General features: G+C 44.7%; 2 protein-coding genes across 3 annotated transcripts in view; one reads left to right on the forward strand and one right to left on the reverse strand.

The window, feature by feature from the left end:
* Nucleotides 1-7,574, reverse strand: part of pcid2 (PCI domain containing 2) — an 11,037-nt gene extending 3,463 nt beyond the window's left edge. The window contains exons 1-9 of one of the 2 annotated variants that reach the window (XM_056246977.1): nt 7,507-7,574; nt 7,110-7,174; nt 6,939-7,028; nt 6,793-6,866; nt 6,634-6,701; nt 6,510-6,549; nt 5,608-5,662; nt 5,391-5,494; nt 314-389 (exon numbers count right to left, since the gene is read on the reverse strand). In XM_056246977.1, the coding sequence (XP_056102952.1) occupies nt 314-389; nt 5,391-5,494; nt 5,608-5,662; nt 6,510-6,549; nt 6,634-6,701; nt 6,793-6,866; nt 6,939-7,028; nt 7,110-7,145 (543 nt within the window). In that variant the 5' untranslated portion in view covers nt 7,146-7,174; nt 7,507-7,574. Of the gene's footprint in view, nt 1-313; nt 390-5,390; nt 5,495-5,607; nt 5,663-6,509; nt 6,550-6,633; nt 6,702-6,792; nt 6,867-6,938; nt 7,029-7,109; nt 7,271-7,506 lie in introns of those variants that run through there. The other variant, XM_056246976.1, reaches the window with a different exon arrangement.
* Nucleotides 7,575-8,079: 505 nt separating this feature from the next.
* Nucleotides 8,080-15,000, forward strand: part of cul4a (cullin 4A) — a 24,656-nt gene continuing 17,735 nt past the window's right edge. The window contains exons 1-4 of the mRNA XM_056246964.1: nt 8,080-8,504; nt 8,762-8,877; nt 9,609-9,712; nt 10,872-10,941. Of these exons, the coding sequence (XP_056102939.1) occupies nt 8,399-8,504; nt 8,762-8,877; nt 9,609-9,712; nt 10,872-10,941 (396 nt within the window). The 5' untranslated portion in view covers nt 8,080-8,398. The remainder of the gene's footprint in view (nt 8,505-8,761; nt 8,878-9,608; nt 9,713-10,871; nt 10,942-15,000) is intronic.

Below are 15,000 nucleotides of genomic sequence, written 5' to 3' on the forward strand. Positions count from 1 at the left end.
ATTACTTACTAGAAACAAATAATAACTGAAATAAAAGTACATTAAAACTAAATAGTAATTACTCGCCCCATTAGTTAATATTAGTTATGCATCAACTAACAATGAGCAATACATTTGTTACAGTATTTATTAATCTTTGTTCATATTAGTTAATAAAAACACAGACAACTTTTGATTTTAATAATGTATTAGTAAATGTTGAGATTTACATTAACTATGATTAATAAATGCTGTAGAAGTGTTTTTCATTAGTTCATGTTAAACCTTATTGTAAAGTGTTACCAGAATATTAATAAAAACTCTGGACTCTTACTTTGAAATAGATCTTGAAGAGCTGATTGATCAGAAACAACATTCCCCATCTCTTCGAGTCATCGATCCCAGTGCGACTGAAACAAACACAAGCACACGCCACATGCCTTTAGTTCTATAGTACTTCTATAGTATAGTGTTTACAGTGCTCTATAGTGTCTATACAGTGCTCTATAGTGTTTACAGTGCTCTATAGTGTTTATACAGTGCTCTATAGTGTCTATACAGTGCTCTATAGTGTCTATACAGTGCTCTATAGTGTCTATACAGTGCTATAGTGTTTATACAGTGCTATATACAGTGCTCTATAGTGTCTATACAGTGCTCTATAGTGTCTATACTATAGTGTCTATACAGTGCTCTATACAGTGATCTATACAGTGCTCTATAGTGTCTATACAGTGATCTATACAGTGCTCTATAGTGTCTATACAGTGATCTATACAGTGCTCTATAGTGTCTATACAGTGCTCTATAGTGTCTATACAGTGATCTGTACAGTGCTCTATAGTGTCTATACAGTGATCTATACAGTGCTCTATACAGTGCTCTATACAGTGCTCTATAGTGTCTATACAGTGCTCTATACAGTGATCTTTAGTGTCTATACAGTGCTCTAGTGTCTATACAGTACTCTATAGTGTCTATACAGTGCTCTATACAGTGCTCTATAGTGTCTATACAGTGATCTATACAGTGCTCTATACAGTGCTCTATAGTGTCTATACAGTGCTCTATACAGTGATCTATACAGTGCTCTATAGTGTCCATACAGTGATCTATACAGTGCTCTATAGTGTCTATACAGTGCTCTATACAGTGATGTATACAGTGCTCTATACAGTGCTCTATACAGTGATCTATACAGTGATCTATAAAGTGCTCTATACAGTGCTCTATACAGTGCTCTATACAGTGCTCTATACAGTGCTCTATACAGTGCTCTATAGTGTCCATACAGTGATCTATACAGTGCTCTATAGTGTCTATACAGTGCTCTATACAGTGATCTATACAGTGCTCTATACAGTGCTCTATACAGTGCTCTATACAGTGATCTATAAAGTGCTCTATACAGTGCTCTATACAGTGCTCTATAGCGCACTGTATAGAGATCTATACGGTGCTCTATACGGTGCTCTATACAGTGCTCTATACAGTGCTCTATACAGTGCTCTATACAGTGCTCTATACAGTGCTCTATACAGTGCTCTATACAGTGCTCTATAGTGCTCTATACAGTGCTCTATACAGTGATCTATACAGTGCTCTATACAGTGCTCTATAGTGTCTATACAGTGCTCTATACAGTGATCTATACAGTGCTCTATACAGTGCTCTATATAGTGCTCTATACAGTGATCTATACAGTGCTCTATAGTGTCTATACAGTGCTCTATACAGTGCTCTATAGTGTCTATACAGTGCTCTATACAGTGCTCTATAGTATCTATACAGTGCGCTATACAGTCCTCTATACAGTCCTCTATACAGTCCTCTATACAGTCCTCTATACAGTCCTCTATACAGTCCTCTATACAGTCCTCTATACAGTCCTCTATACAGTGCTCTATACAGTGCTCTATACAGTGCTCTATACAGTGTGCTCTATATAGTGCTCTATACAGTGCGCTATACAGTGATCTATACAGTGATCTATAGTGTCTATACAGTGCTCTATAGTGTCTATACAGTGCTCTATACAGTGCTCTATAGAGTGCTCTATACAGTGCTCTATAGTATCTATACAGTGCGCTATACAGTGCGCTATACAGTGCGCTATACAGTGCTCTATACAGTGCTCTATACAGTGCTCTATACAGTGCTCTATAGTGTCTATACAGTGCTCTATACAGTATATACAGTGATCTATACAGTGCTCTATACAGTGCTGTATACAGTAAATGCAGTGCTCTATACAGTGCTCTATACAGTGCTCTATACAGTGCTCTATACAGTATATACAGTGCTCTATACAGTGCTCTATACAGTGCTCTATACAGTGCTCTATACAGTGATCTATACAGTGATCTATACAGTGATCTATACAGTGCTCTATACAGTGATCTATACGGTGCTGTATACAGTGCTCTGTACAGTGATCTATACAGTGATCTATACAGTGATCTATACAGTGATCTATACAGTGCTCTATAGTGTCCATACAGTGATCTATACAGTGCTCTATAGTGTCTATACAGTGCTCTATACAGTGATGTATACAGTGCTCTATACAGTGATCTATACAGTGATCTATACAGTGATCTATACAGTGCTCTATAAAGTGCTCTATACAGTGCTCTATAGTGTCTATACAGTGATCTATACAGTGCTCTATACAGTGCTCTATACAGTGATCTATACAGTGCTCTATAGTGTCTATACAGTGATCTATACAGTGCTCTATACAGTGATCTTTAGTGTCTATACAGTGCTCTATAGTGTCTATACAGTACTCTATAGTGTCTATACAGTGCTCTATACAGTGCTCTATAGTGTCTATACAGTGATCTATACAGTGCTCTATACAGTGCTCTATAGTGTCTATACAGTGCTCTATACAGTGCTCTATAGTGTCCATACAGTGATCTATACAGTGCTCTATAGTGTCTATACAGTGCTCTATACAGTGATGTATACAGTGCTCTATACAGTGCTCTATACAGTGATCTATACAGTGATCTATACAGTGATCTATACAGTGCTCTATACAGTGCTCTATACAGTGCTCTATAGTGTCCATACAGTGATCTATACAGTGCTCTATACAGTGATCTATACAGTGCTCTATACAGTGCTCTATACAGTGATCTATACAGTGATCTATACAGTGATCTATAAAGTGCTCTATACAGTGCTCTATACAGTGCTCTATAGCGCACTGTATTGAGATCTATACGGTGCTCTATACGGTGCTCTATACGGTGCTCTATACGGTGCTCTATACAGTGCTCTATACAGTGCTCTATACAGTGCTCTATACAGTGCTCTATACACTGATCTATACAGTGCTCTATAGTGTCTATACAGTGCTCTATACAGTGCTCTATACAGTGATCTATACAGTGCTCTATACAGTGCTCTATACAGTGCTCTATAGTGTCTATACAGTGCTCTATACAGTGCTCTATATAGTGCTCTATACAGTGATCTATACAGTGCTCTATAGTGTCTATACAGTGCTCTATACAGTGCTCTATACAGTGCTCTATACAGTGCTCTATAGTGCCTATACAGTGCTCTATACAGTGCTCTATAGTATCTATACAGTGCGCTATACAGTGCTCTATACAGTCCTCTATACAGTCTATACAGTCCTCTATACAGTCCTCTATACAGTCCTCTATACAGTCCTCTATACAGTCCTCTATACAGTCCTCTATACAGTCCTCTATACAGTGCTCTATACAGTGCTCTATACAGTGTGCTCTATATAGTGCTCTATACAGTGCGCTATACAGTGCTCTATAGTGTCTATACAGTGCTCTATACAGTGCTCTATAGTGTCTATACAGTGCTCTATAGAGTGCTCTATACAGTGCTCTATAGTATCTATACAGTGCGCTATACAGTGTGCTATACAGTGCTCTATACAGTGCTCTATACAGTGCTCTATACAGTGCTCTATAGTGTCTATACAGTGCTCTATACAGTGCTCTATACAGTATATACAGTGATCTATACAGTGCTCTATACAGTGCTGTATACAGTATATGCAGTGCTCTATACAGTGCTCTATACAGTGCTCTATACAGTGCTCTATACAGTGCTCTATACGGTGCTCTATACAGTGCTCTATACGGTGCTCTATACGGTGCTCTATACAGTGATCTATACAGTGCTGTATACAGTGCTCTATACAGTGATCTATACAGTGATCTATACAGTGCTCTATACAGTGCTCTATACAGTGATCTATACAGTGATCTATACAGTGCTCTATACAGTGCTCTATACAGTGCTCTATACAGTGCGCTATAGTGTCTATACAGTGCTGTATACAGTGCTCTATACAGTATATACAGTGCTCTATACAGTGCTCTATACAGTGCTCTATACAGTGCTCTATACAGTGCTCTATACAGTGCTCTATAGTGTCTATACAGTGCTCTATAGTGTCTATACAGTGCTCTATACAGTGCTCTATACAGTATATACAGTGATCTATACAGTGATCTATACAGTGCTCTATACAGTATATACAGTGATCTATACAGTGCTCTATACAGTGCTCTATACAGTGCTCTATACAGTATATACAGTGATCTATACAGTGATCTATACAGTGCTGTATACAGTGCTCTATACAGTATATACAGTGATCTATACAGTGATCTATACAGTGCTCTATACAGTATATACAGTGATCTATACAGTGCTCTATACAGTGCTCTATACAGTGCTCTATACAGTATATACAGTGATCTATACAGTGCTCTATACAGTGCTCTATACAGTATATACAGTGATCTATACAGTGATCTATACAGTGCTGTATACAGTGCTCTATACAGTATATACAGTGATCTATACAGTGCTCTATACAGTATATACAGTGCTCTATACAGTGCTCTATACAGTATATACAGTGATCTATACAGTGCTCTATACAGTGCTCTATATAGTATATACAGTGATCTATACAGTGCTCTATACAGTCCTCTAGTGTTCAGATGAGTCAATGCAACAGCTGATTGACCACAGGTGTGAAAGTTCATCGCTCGCTCAGTTTGTTTTATGCAACACAAACATGTTGTTTTGATAACGTGTATAAATAAGTGGTAGAAACAAATTATTTTTTATTGTTTAGCATTCATTACACCCTACTGTTCAAAAGTGTTTTTTTTTCCAAAAAGTAAAACCTTTATTCATCAGGGACTCATCAAAACTGGCAGTACAGATATTAATAATGCTTTCATAATCCCATTTGGCATGGTAATGGATACGACAATGCTGATATGTTTGATTAGGTGGAATAGATCTGCTGCTGCTGTTATAATATTAATACTGTAATATACTTTCATAATTCTGTCCTGTTAAGACTACTTCTGTAATGTGTTATTAATGTAATAACTCACTTGTCGTTGGCACAGACTCTAAAGCAGCTCATCAACTGATCGGCTGCTTTCTCCAGCATGTCTCCAACGTTCCCCTTCCCCTTCCCCTGCAGCTGCTGCTCCGCCTGCACACACACACACACACACACACACACACACACGCACACACACACGCACGCACACACGCCGTAAGACGCTGCATCCGTTGCAGATCCACAGATGAATGAGTTCCACTCACATTATTGGCAAATATCCTGAGGTCGAGGGTCACGGCAAACATGATCGGCAGAGCCCTGAAAGCACAGGATCATCAGTGACTGTGACAGTGTTTATGGTGCTCACATTTCATTCCGGTGTGTTTTGACCCAGATCTGGTACATACAAATTTCTAAAAAAAAATACATAAATTTTAGTACAGGAAAAAAACTTTGCAAATGGATTAAGATGATCAAAATACACAATTTCTTTAAAAAAAAAATTTACATAATTTTTTTGCAGATATAACCATTTAAAGGAACACTCCGACTTTTTGGGACTTTAGCCTATTCACCTTATCCCCCAGAGTTAGATAAGTCCATACATACCTTTTTCATCTCCATGCGTGCTATAAGTCTGTTTGACGCACCCACCGCTAGCCTAGCTTAGCACAAAGACTGGATGTAAATGGTTGCAGCTAGCATACTAATCCAAATAAGTGACAAAATAACGCAAACATTTTCCTATTTACATGTTGTGATTTGTATAGTCACAGAGTGTACAAAAAACAAAGTCACATGAGACACAGACATATTTTAACCGTATAAATACTGGGAACTGTATTCTATATTTGCGTTATTTTGTCACTTATTTGGATTAGTATGCTAGCTGCAACCATTTACATCCAGTCTTTGTGCTTAGCTAGGCTAGCGGTGGGTGCGTCAAACAGACTTATAGCACGCACGGAGATGAAAAAGGTATGTATGGACTTATCTAACTCTGGGGGATAAGGTGAATAGGCTAAAGTCCCAAAAAGTCGGAGTGTTCCTTTAAATTAAATTAAATTATAGCACCTTTCCGGGTCAATTTTGGCCCGGGTATCAACCATAGACTGTAAAACTTTTTCTTTTTTTTTACAACATAATTCCATGAGCCACGTCTCACCAGTTCTCCTCTTTATGAGCCTGAAACGCCCTCAGAAATGATGTTCATCTGCGTTAAGGTCAAACACACACACTCTCCACACACACAGCGACTGCGTTACGCTAGAGCATCCTGAGTAAAGGATATTGAACCACAACCGTCTGGCATTTGTAGGCCTCCACAAAGTCATGATTGGACACAGCAAACGTGCACCTGCAGAGGAAGAGACGAGACGCCTGTGAGTGTGAACACACACACACACACACACACAGTGAACACACACACACACGATGAAGAATCGCACCTGAGGTGAGCGGCCACCATCTCGTCGTACGGCGGCTCCAGCAGCTGCTGACACTTCTCCTCCGGACTGGACAGCTGTGACACACACACACACGTTAGTAATCATGCATCTGTGAGCTTCACACACACACACACACACACACTCACCTGCAGGCGAGGGTTAGCCACATGCGGGTGTTTGAAGGACAGCATCTCTGCACAGAACGGCCCGTCTCTGTTGTCTATGGCCTCCAGAACCTTCCAGAACACACACACACACACACATTATAGCAGAAGAGGAGCTCCAGTGACCCTTCCCACGGCAGTGCACGGACTCACCTGCTGCAGGTACTGATTGAGTGTGATGTGCGCCATCCTGACCTCTGACCTCTGACCCAGTGCAGCTGAAACAAGAGCGCTCACACACTCACTCACTCACTCAGTGTTTATAATGTCGCCTAGTGACACATTCAGCAGAAATGCTGCTGTCTACAGTAAACACACTCTACGACACACTTGCAGGACACAGAGGCCATCCAGTCCGCGGGGAATCCAGAAGTGAAGTATGCAGGGCGCTGTGAAACACTAGTGTGTGAGACACCTTCGATCAAGCGCAGCGGCTAACTCATTTACAGATTTACAGATTATTTGAGCCCGTTATTACGTGTATATATGCGTTATAAACACTATATTATACAAGCGACTTCATTGAAATAACATTTTTTTATTTATTTACCCAAATCAACTCACATCCCTTTGCGCGCGTGCTGGGCTTCACTGCAGGACCCGCTGACGTCACGGCAGCACTTCCTGTTTACACCAGTGAACACGCAGTTTTGGAGTCCATTCTGCACTTTCCACAAATGGAAATATTCATAAACTACCTCAGTTAAGCAACATTAAAGATCGGGTATTTCTCGATTTAACTGGCACGTCAAAGTGTGGTTTATTATAACACGATTCTGATATGTAATTAAAAGGTTTAGATGAAGAGAACATATGAAGACTAACTACTGTTTTAAAGTTTGTCAACAATAATAATATTTCAGTCAGTTGAGCTTGTTATTATGACGTAAAAAGTCGAAATTGTGACTTAAAAGTCATAATTATGAAATAAAAAATGCAAACGATCACATACTAAGTCATACATGTATAACCTAAAAGGTCAACGTTATGGGATAAAAAAAGTCAAAATTGTGACATAAAAGTACAAATTATGACGTAAAGTAATGGTTTCGAGTTTTATTTAATTTCATTATTTAAATCTCTGTTTTATTCTGTAGAAGTTTCTCTGAAGCGAGGCGTGTGTTTGTCTGTCTGCAGATTCTCCAGCGGCAGATTCGCTGTTTGTTTGCCATCTTGTTATGCAGCTCGCCGCGGCGCGGATCAGTCAGAGTGAATATGGAGTAAATATGATTATTATCTGATGAATATCTGCTCATGTGTGTGTAGGCGTGTGTCGTGTCGATCCACAGCAGAAGCCGAACTCACTCCACGAGGGTTTGGAGCCGCTTCCATGGCTCAGGTTCTAGTTTGGCTGTGTGTTTTGATAGCTAACAGCTAACAGAGATCGAGTCACTCTCTGCGTTTATTATATTTCATGTGTGAATGATATTAACCGAGATCAAATGATGGCAGAAGACATCCAGCACAATCAGAAATCAAACTTTAATGGACTCACCAAACCAGCCAAAGCAGGAGCGTCTAAGAAACTGATCATAAAGAACTTTAAAGGTGAGTTTCACTCCACTAGAACTAGTTCCCGAGCTGATGATCTGTGTGTCAGTGACAGTCGCATGAAGTCTGCTCATATCTGTCAGACACCACTCAAATCAAACTATATATTAAACAGGATGGTGTGTGTGGGGGTGGGTGTTTTTTTTTGTTCTGTACGTTTCTGTGTGTGTGTGTGTTTTCTTCTTTTGTGTGTTTTTTCTTCTTTTGTGTGTGTGTGTGTGGTTGTGTGTGTGTTTCTGTGTGTGTGTTCACAGACAGACCGAAGTTGACTGACAGCTACACTGAGGACACGTGGCTGAAGCTGAGAGATGCTGTGGGAGCGATTCAGAACAGCACCTCCATCCAGTATAACCTGGAGGAACTCTACCAGGTGTGTGTGTGTGTGTGTGTGTGTTCACACTGCATGACTTTACAAGAGGAAGAATCACAGAAAACTTTTGTTAAACATTAAATTAAACATTCTTATTAATGAATCATTATTAAAGTTATTCAGTCAAAAGCAGTGAGAGATTTTTTTGTCGTTTGATGAACATTAAAGACACAGACAGCATCAGGAATATTAGGCTGCCGTCTCTTTAAGAGCGAATGCACTGATCTAATACACTGATACACACGCGTTTACTGTTTATGTTCACAGAACTGACTGTGTCCGCTCAAGTGCAAGAAGACGTGAAAGAGCTCAGTTTAGTATTTAATAATAATACATTTAATTATCTTCTTGCGCTTGGATAATTAAATGATCAGGGTTTAATCTTGCGTGCCGATGCAGCGCTGACCGGCTACTGGCCCGAGCGCCGCTCAGTTCATAAACATGTGACGGCCAGCTGTCAAGTCACACTGTTTCATATTCACTCCAATGCTGATTTTTACTATATTACACACTATCGGTCAAAAGTTTAGAATCATTAATATTTCATAACGTTTCTATAAGTGTCTCTTCTGCTCACCAAAGCTGGGTTTATTCGTGAGCAGAAGAGACTCTTTCAGAAACATGAAAACTTTTATAAATCAGTAATGGTACAGTAAAGTGTGAACAGGTGTCCAGCTGTGTTTATGTAATGACCCACGTGTGTGTGTGTGTGTGTGTTTTTGTCTCCGCAGGCCGTGGAGAATCTGTGCTCGTATAAAGTGTCGCCCATGTTATACAAGCAGCTTCGTCAAGTGTGTGAAGACCACGTTCGAGCTCAGATCCATCAGTTCAGGGAATATCCTTCATCAGTGTGTGTGTGTGTTTGCCAGCTGTGCTTCACAGATAACGCTTGCTTTGCTCCGTCAGCGTGTGTGTGTGTGTGTCGTAGACAGTGCTTGAAGTGGGGGAAAAGGTGCCGGTACTCTCTTGCATTGGCAAATCATGACATTTGAAATTTCTACATTGAAAAATATTTCTGGTACAACAACAATTTATTGTTATTTATTAACAACATAAATGTATTTTAAAAATTCGTGTGCGTGCGTGTGTGCGGACATTTCTTTACAAAGAAACATTCTCTTTTTAGAAGTTGGTCATTAATAAACTTGATTCTTGAAGTTTGTTAAGATGGGAGGTATACAACAATTGCAAGAAAACAACCAAGAAAACAGCTCTGATATCGTCTTTTCAGTCATACTTCGATATGTTTACAAGACAGCAAACATAAAAAAAAAAAAAAGTACACTTGGGTTTGATTTGGGCATGTAGGCTACCTGTCTGTGTAGGCTATTACATAACCTAAAAGAAAAGCTTATATTCTGACTAGTTTATTTATTTATAAAACATATAGTTTTACCCAAACTGAATAATTAAGACAAGTTTAAATGGCTAAATCTTGTATAAATATTTTTATTTTATAATTTAATTTTTTGAGTCTTCATTTTCTTTTCTGACGTAGCATACTCCAGTTCTTGTTAAAGCACACTAGACACGAAAAATTCTGTGCATTTTGGGCACTTTTTGTGTGAAATCATATTTATTTTCTCCATCAAAAGTGTGCTTTCAGTTTAAATGAGCGTGAGCACAACAAAAATAGACTCGGCGCCGAACCCCCGCTTCACTGCTGCTCACGCGTAAATGCAGTCATTGATTAACATGCATGGCGAAAACATTCGCGCGTGCGGTGGCCGCGATCAGCTCCGGTAGCCGCTTCGCAGCCGTAACGCGCCGCAGATGTGTGCAGTGTAAATAAGGGGTTAAACGGCCGTCACGCTTTTTCTGTCAGTAGAGTACCGGCTACATGCGAGAAGTAGCGGTACACAAGAAAAAGTGCAGGTACGCTTAAGAGTATAATGTAGAAGTGCTGGTACTACGTACCGGTGAGTACCGCCCCACTCCGAGCACTGGTCGTAGATCATCAGTAGAGGAGAAAGCAGACCTTAACAGAGTCGCACAGAATCGCTGGACAGCCTGTCCTTCCTGAAGAGGATGAACCGATGCTGGCAGGACCACTGCAGACAGACGGTGAGAGAGCGAGCGTGAGCGACCGAGAGTGAGCGAGTGAGAGTGAGCGAGCGAGAGTGAGCGAGCGAGAGTGTGTGTAAGTTGAGAGTGGTTGAGAGAGAGTGAGTGAGAGTGAGAGAGCGAGAGTTTGTGTGAGTGTGTGTGAGTTGAGAGTGAGAGTTTGTGTGAGTGTGTGTGAGTTGAGAGAGAGTGAGCAAACGAGAGTGAGCGAGAGTGGACAGAGTGTGAGTGAGAGAGAGTGTGTGCGAGAGTGAGGCGAGTGTGTGTGTGAGTGAGTGAGAGTGAGAGAGAGTGAGCGAGTGAGAGAGTGTGTGCGAGAGTGAGTGAGAGTGAGAGAGAGTGCGAGTGTGTGCGCGAGAGAGTGAGAGAGTGAGAGTGTGAGCGAGAGTGAGTGTGTGTGTGTGTGAGTGAGTGAGAGAGAGAGAGAGTGTGTGTGTGTGTGAGTGAGTGAGAGAGAGAGAGAGAGAGAGAGTGAGTGTGTGTGTGTGAGTGAGTGTGAGTGAGAGTGTGTGCGCGAGTGTGTGTGAGTGAGAGAGAGAGAGTGTGTGCGAGAGTGAGAGCGAGTGTGTGTGTGTGTGTGTGTGAGTGAGAGAGTGAGAGAGTGAGAGTGAGTGAGAGAGTGAGAGTGTGAGCGAGAGTGTGAGCGAGAGTGTGCGCGAGAGTGAGCGAGAGTGTGAGCGAGAGTGTGAGCGAGAGTGTGAGCGAGAGTGTGAGCGAGAGTGTGAGCGAGAGTGTGAGCGAGAGTGTGAGCGAGAGTGTGAGCGAGAGTGTGAGCGAGAGTGTGAGCGAGAGTGTGAGCGAGAGTGTGAGCGAGAGTGTGAGCGAGAGTGTGAGCGAGAGTGTGAGCGAGAGTGTGAGCGAGAGTGTGAGCGAGAGTGTGAGCGAGAGTGTGAGCGAGAGTGTGAGCGAGAGTGTGCGCGAGACTGTGCGCGAGAGTGTGCGCGAGAGTGTGCGCGAGAGTGTGCGCGAGAGTGTGCGCGAGAGTGTGCGCGAGAGTGTGCGCGAGAGTGTGCGCGAGAGTGTGCGCGAGAGTGTGAGCGAGAGTGTGAGCGAGAGTGTGAGCGAGAGTGTGAGCGAGAGTGTGAGCGAGAGTGTGCGCGAGAGTGAGCGAGAGTGTGAGCGAGAGTGTGAGCGAGAGTGTGAGCGAGAGTGTGAGCGAGAGTGTGAGCGAGAGTGTGAGCGAGAGTGTGAGCGAGAGTGTGAGCGAGAGTGTGAGCGAGAGTGTGAGCGAGAGTGTGAGCGAGTGTGAGCGAGAGTGTGCGCGAGAGTGTGCGCGAGAGTGTGCGCGAGAGTGTGCGCGAGAGTGTGCGCGAGAGTGTGCGCGAGAGTGTGCGCGAGAGTGTGCGCGAGAGTGTGCGCGAGAGTGTGCGCGAGAGTGTGCGCGAGAGTGTGCGCGAGAGTGTGCGCGAGAGTGTGAGCGAGAGTGTGAGCGAGAGTGTGAGCGAGAGTGTGAGCGAGAGTGTGAGCGAGAGTGTGAGCGAGAGTGAGAGCGAGTGAGAGTGTGTGCGAGAGTGAGAGCGAGTGAGAGTGTGTGCGCGAGTGTGTGCGCGAGTGTGTGCGCGAGTGTGTGCGCGAGAGAGTGTGTGAGAGTGAGCGAGAGTGAGCGAGAGTGTGAGCGAGAGTGTGTGCGAGAGTGAGAGCGAGTGAGAGTGTGTGCGAGAGTGAGAGCGAGTGAGAGTGTGTTCGCGAGTGTGTGCGCGAGTGTGTGCGCGAGAGAGTGTGTGAGAGTGAGCGAGTGAGAGTGTGTGCGAGAGTGAGTGTGTGTGTGTGTGAGTGAGAGAGAGTGTGAGCGAGAGTGTGTGAGTGAGCGAGAGTGTGCGCGAGAGTGTGCGCGAGAGTGTGAGCGAGAGTGTGCGCGAGAGTGTGCGCGAGAGTGTGCGCGAGAGTGTGCGCGAGAGTGTGAGCGAGAGTGTGAGCGAGAGTGTGAGCGAGAGTGTGAGCGAGAGTGTGAGCGAGAGTGTGAGCGAGAGTGTGAGCGAGAGTGTGTGCGAGAGTGAGAGCGAGTGAGAGTGTGTTCGCGAGTGTGTGCGCGAGTGTGTGTGTGCGAGAGTGAGCGCGTGTGTGTGTGAGAGTGAGCGAGTGAGAGTGTGTGCGAGAGTGAGTGTGTGTGTGTGTGAGTGAGAGAGAGTGTGAGCGAGAGTGTGTGTGTGAGTGAGTGAGAGAGAGTGTGTGCGAGAGTGAGAGTGAGTGTGTGTGAGTGAGTGAGAATGTGTGCGAGAGTGAGAGCGAGAGTGTGTGTGTGAGTGAGTGAGAGAGAGTGTGTGAGAGCGAGTGTGTGTGTGAGTGAGTGTGAGAGTGTTTGCGAGAGTGAGAGCGAGAGTGAGTGTTTGTGTGTGAGAGAGAGTGAGTGAGTGAGTGAGTGAGTGAGTGAGTGTGTGTGTGTGAGTGAGTGAGAGAGAGTGTGTGCGAGAGTGTGAGTGAGTGAGAGAGAGTGTGTGCGAGAGTGAGAGCGAGTGTGTGAGCGAGTGTGTGAGCGAGAGTGTGAGCGAGAGTGTGAGCGAGAGTGTGAGCGAGAGTGTGAGCGAGAGTGTGAGCGAGAGTGTGAGCGAGAGTGTGAGCGAGAGTGTGAGCGAGAGTGTGAGCGAGAGTGTGAGCGAGAGTGTGAGCGAGAGTGTGAGCGAGAGTGTGTGCGAGAGTGTGAGTGAGTGAGAGAGAGTGTGTGCGAGAGTGAGAGCGAGAGTGTGAGCGAGAGTGTGAGCGAGAGTGTGAGCGAGAGTGTGCGCGAGACTGTGCGCGAGAGTGTGCGCGAGAGTGTGCGCGAGAGTGTGCGCGAGAGTGTGCGCGAGAGTGTGCGCGAGAGTGTGCGCGAGAGTGTGAGCGAGAGTGTGAGCGAGAGTGTGCGCGAGACTGTGCGCGAGAGTGTGCGCGAGAGTGTGCGCGAGAGTGTGCGCGAGAGTGTGCGCGAGAGTGTGCGCGAGAGTGTGCGCGAGAGTGTGCGCGAGAGTGTGCGCGAGAGTGTGAGCGAGAGTGTGAGCGAGAGTGTGAGCGAGAGTGTTTGCGAGAGTGTGTGCGAGAGTGTGAGTGAGTGAGAGAGAGTGTGTGCGAGAGTGAGAGCGAGAGTGTGAGCGAGAGTGTGAGCGAGAGTGTGAGCGAGAGTGTGCGCGAGACTGTGCGCGAGAGTGTGCGCGAGAGTGCGCGAGAGTGCGCGAGAGTGTGCGCGAGAGTGTGCGCGAGAGTGTGCGCGAGAGTGTGCGCGAGAGTGTGCGCGAGAGTGTGCGCGAGAGTGTGCGCGAGAGTGTGCGCGAGAGTGTGCGCGAGAGTGTTTGCGAGAGTGTGAGCGAGAGTGTGAGCGAGAGTGAGCGAGAGTGTGAGCGAGAGTGTGTGCGAGAGTGAGAGCGAGTGAGAGTGTGTGCGAGAGTGAGAGCGAGTGAGAGTGTGTTCGCGAGTGTGTGCGCGAGTGTGTGCGCGAGAGAGTGTGTGAGAGTGAGCGAGTGAGAGTGTGTGCGAGAGTGAGTGTGTGTGTGTGTGAGTGAGAGAGAGTGTGAGCGAGAGTGTGTGAGTGAGCGAGAGTGTGCGCGAGAGTGTGCGCGAGAGTGTGCGCGAGAGTGTGAGCGAGAGTGTGAGCGAGAGTGTGCGCGAGAGTGTGCGCGAGAGTGTGCGCGAGAGTGTGCGCGAGAGTGTGAGCGAGAGTGTGAGCGAGAGTGTGAGCGAGAGTGTGAGCGAGAGTGTGTGCGAGAGTGAGAGCGAGTGAGAGTGTGTTCGCGAGTGTGTGCGCGAGTGTGTGTGTGCGAGAGTGAGCGCGTGTGTGTGTGAGAGTGAGCGAGTGAGAGTGTGTGCGAGAGTGAGTGTGTGTGTGTGTGAGTGAGAGAGAGTGTGAGCGAGAGTGTGTGTGTGAGTGAGTGAGAGAGAGTGTGTGCGAGAGTGAGAGTGAGTGTGTGTGAGTGAGTGAGAATGTGTGCGAGAGTGAGAGCGAGAGTGTGTGTGTGAGTGAGTGAGAGAGAGTGTGTGAGAGCGAGTGTGTGTGTGAGTGAGTGTGAGAGTGTTTGCGAGAGTGAGAGCGAGAGTGAGTGTTTGTGTGTGAGAGAGAGTGAGTGAGTGAGTGAGTGAGTGAGTGAGTGA

Source organism: Rhinichthys klamathensis, unplaced genomic scaffold (genome assembly GCF_029890125.1).
Source record: "Rhinichthys klamathensis goyatoka isolate OS25496 unplaced genomic scaffold, OSU_Roscu_1.1 h1tg000041l_1, whole genome shotgun sequence".
Lineage (NCBI taxonomy): Eukaryota > Metazoa > Chordata > Actinopteri > Cypriniformes > Leuciscidae > Rhinichthys > Rhinichthys klamathensis.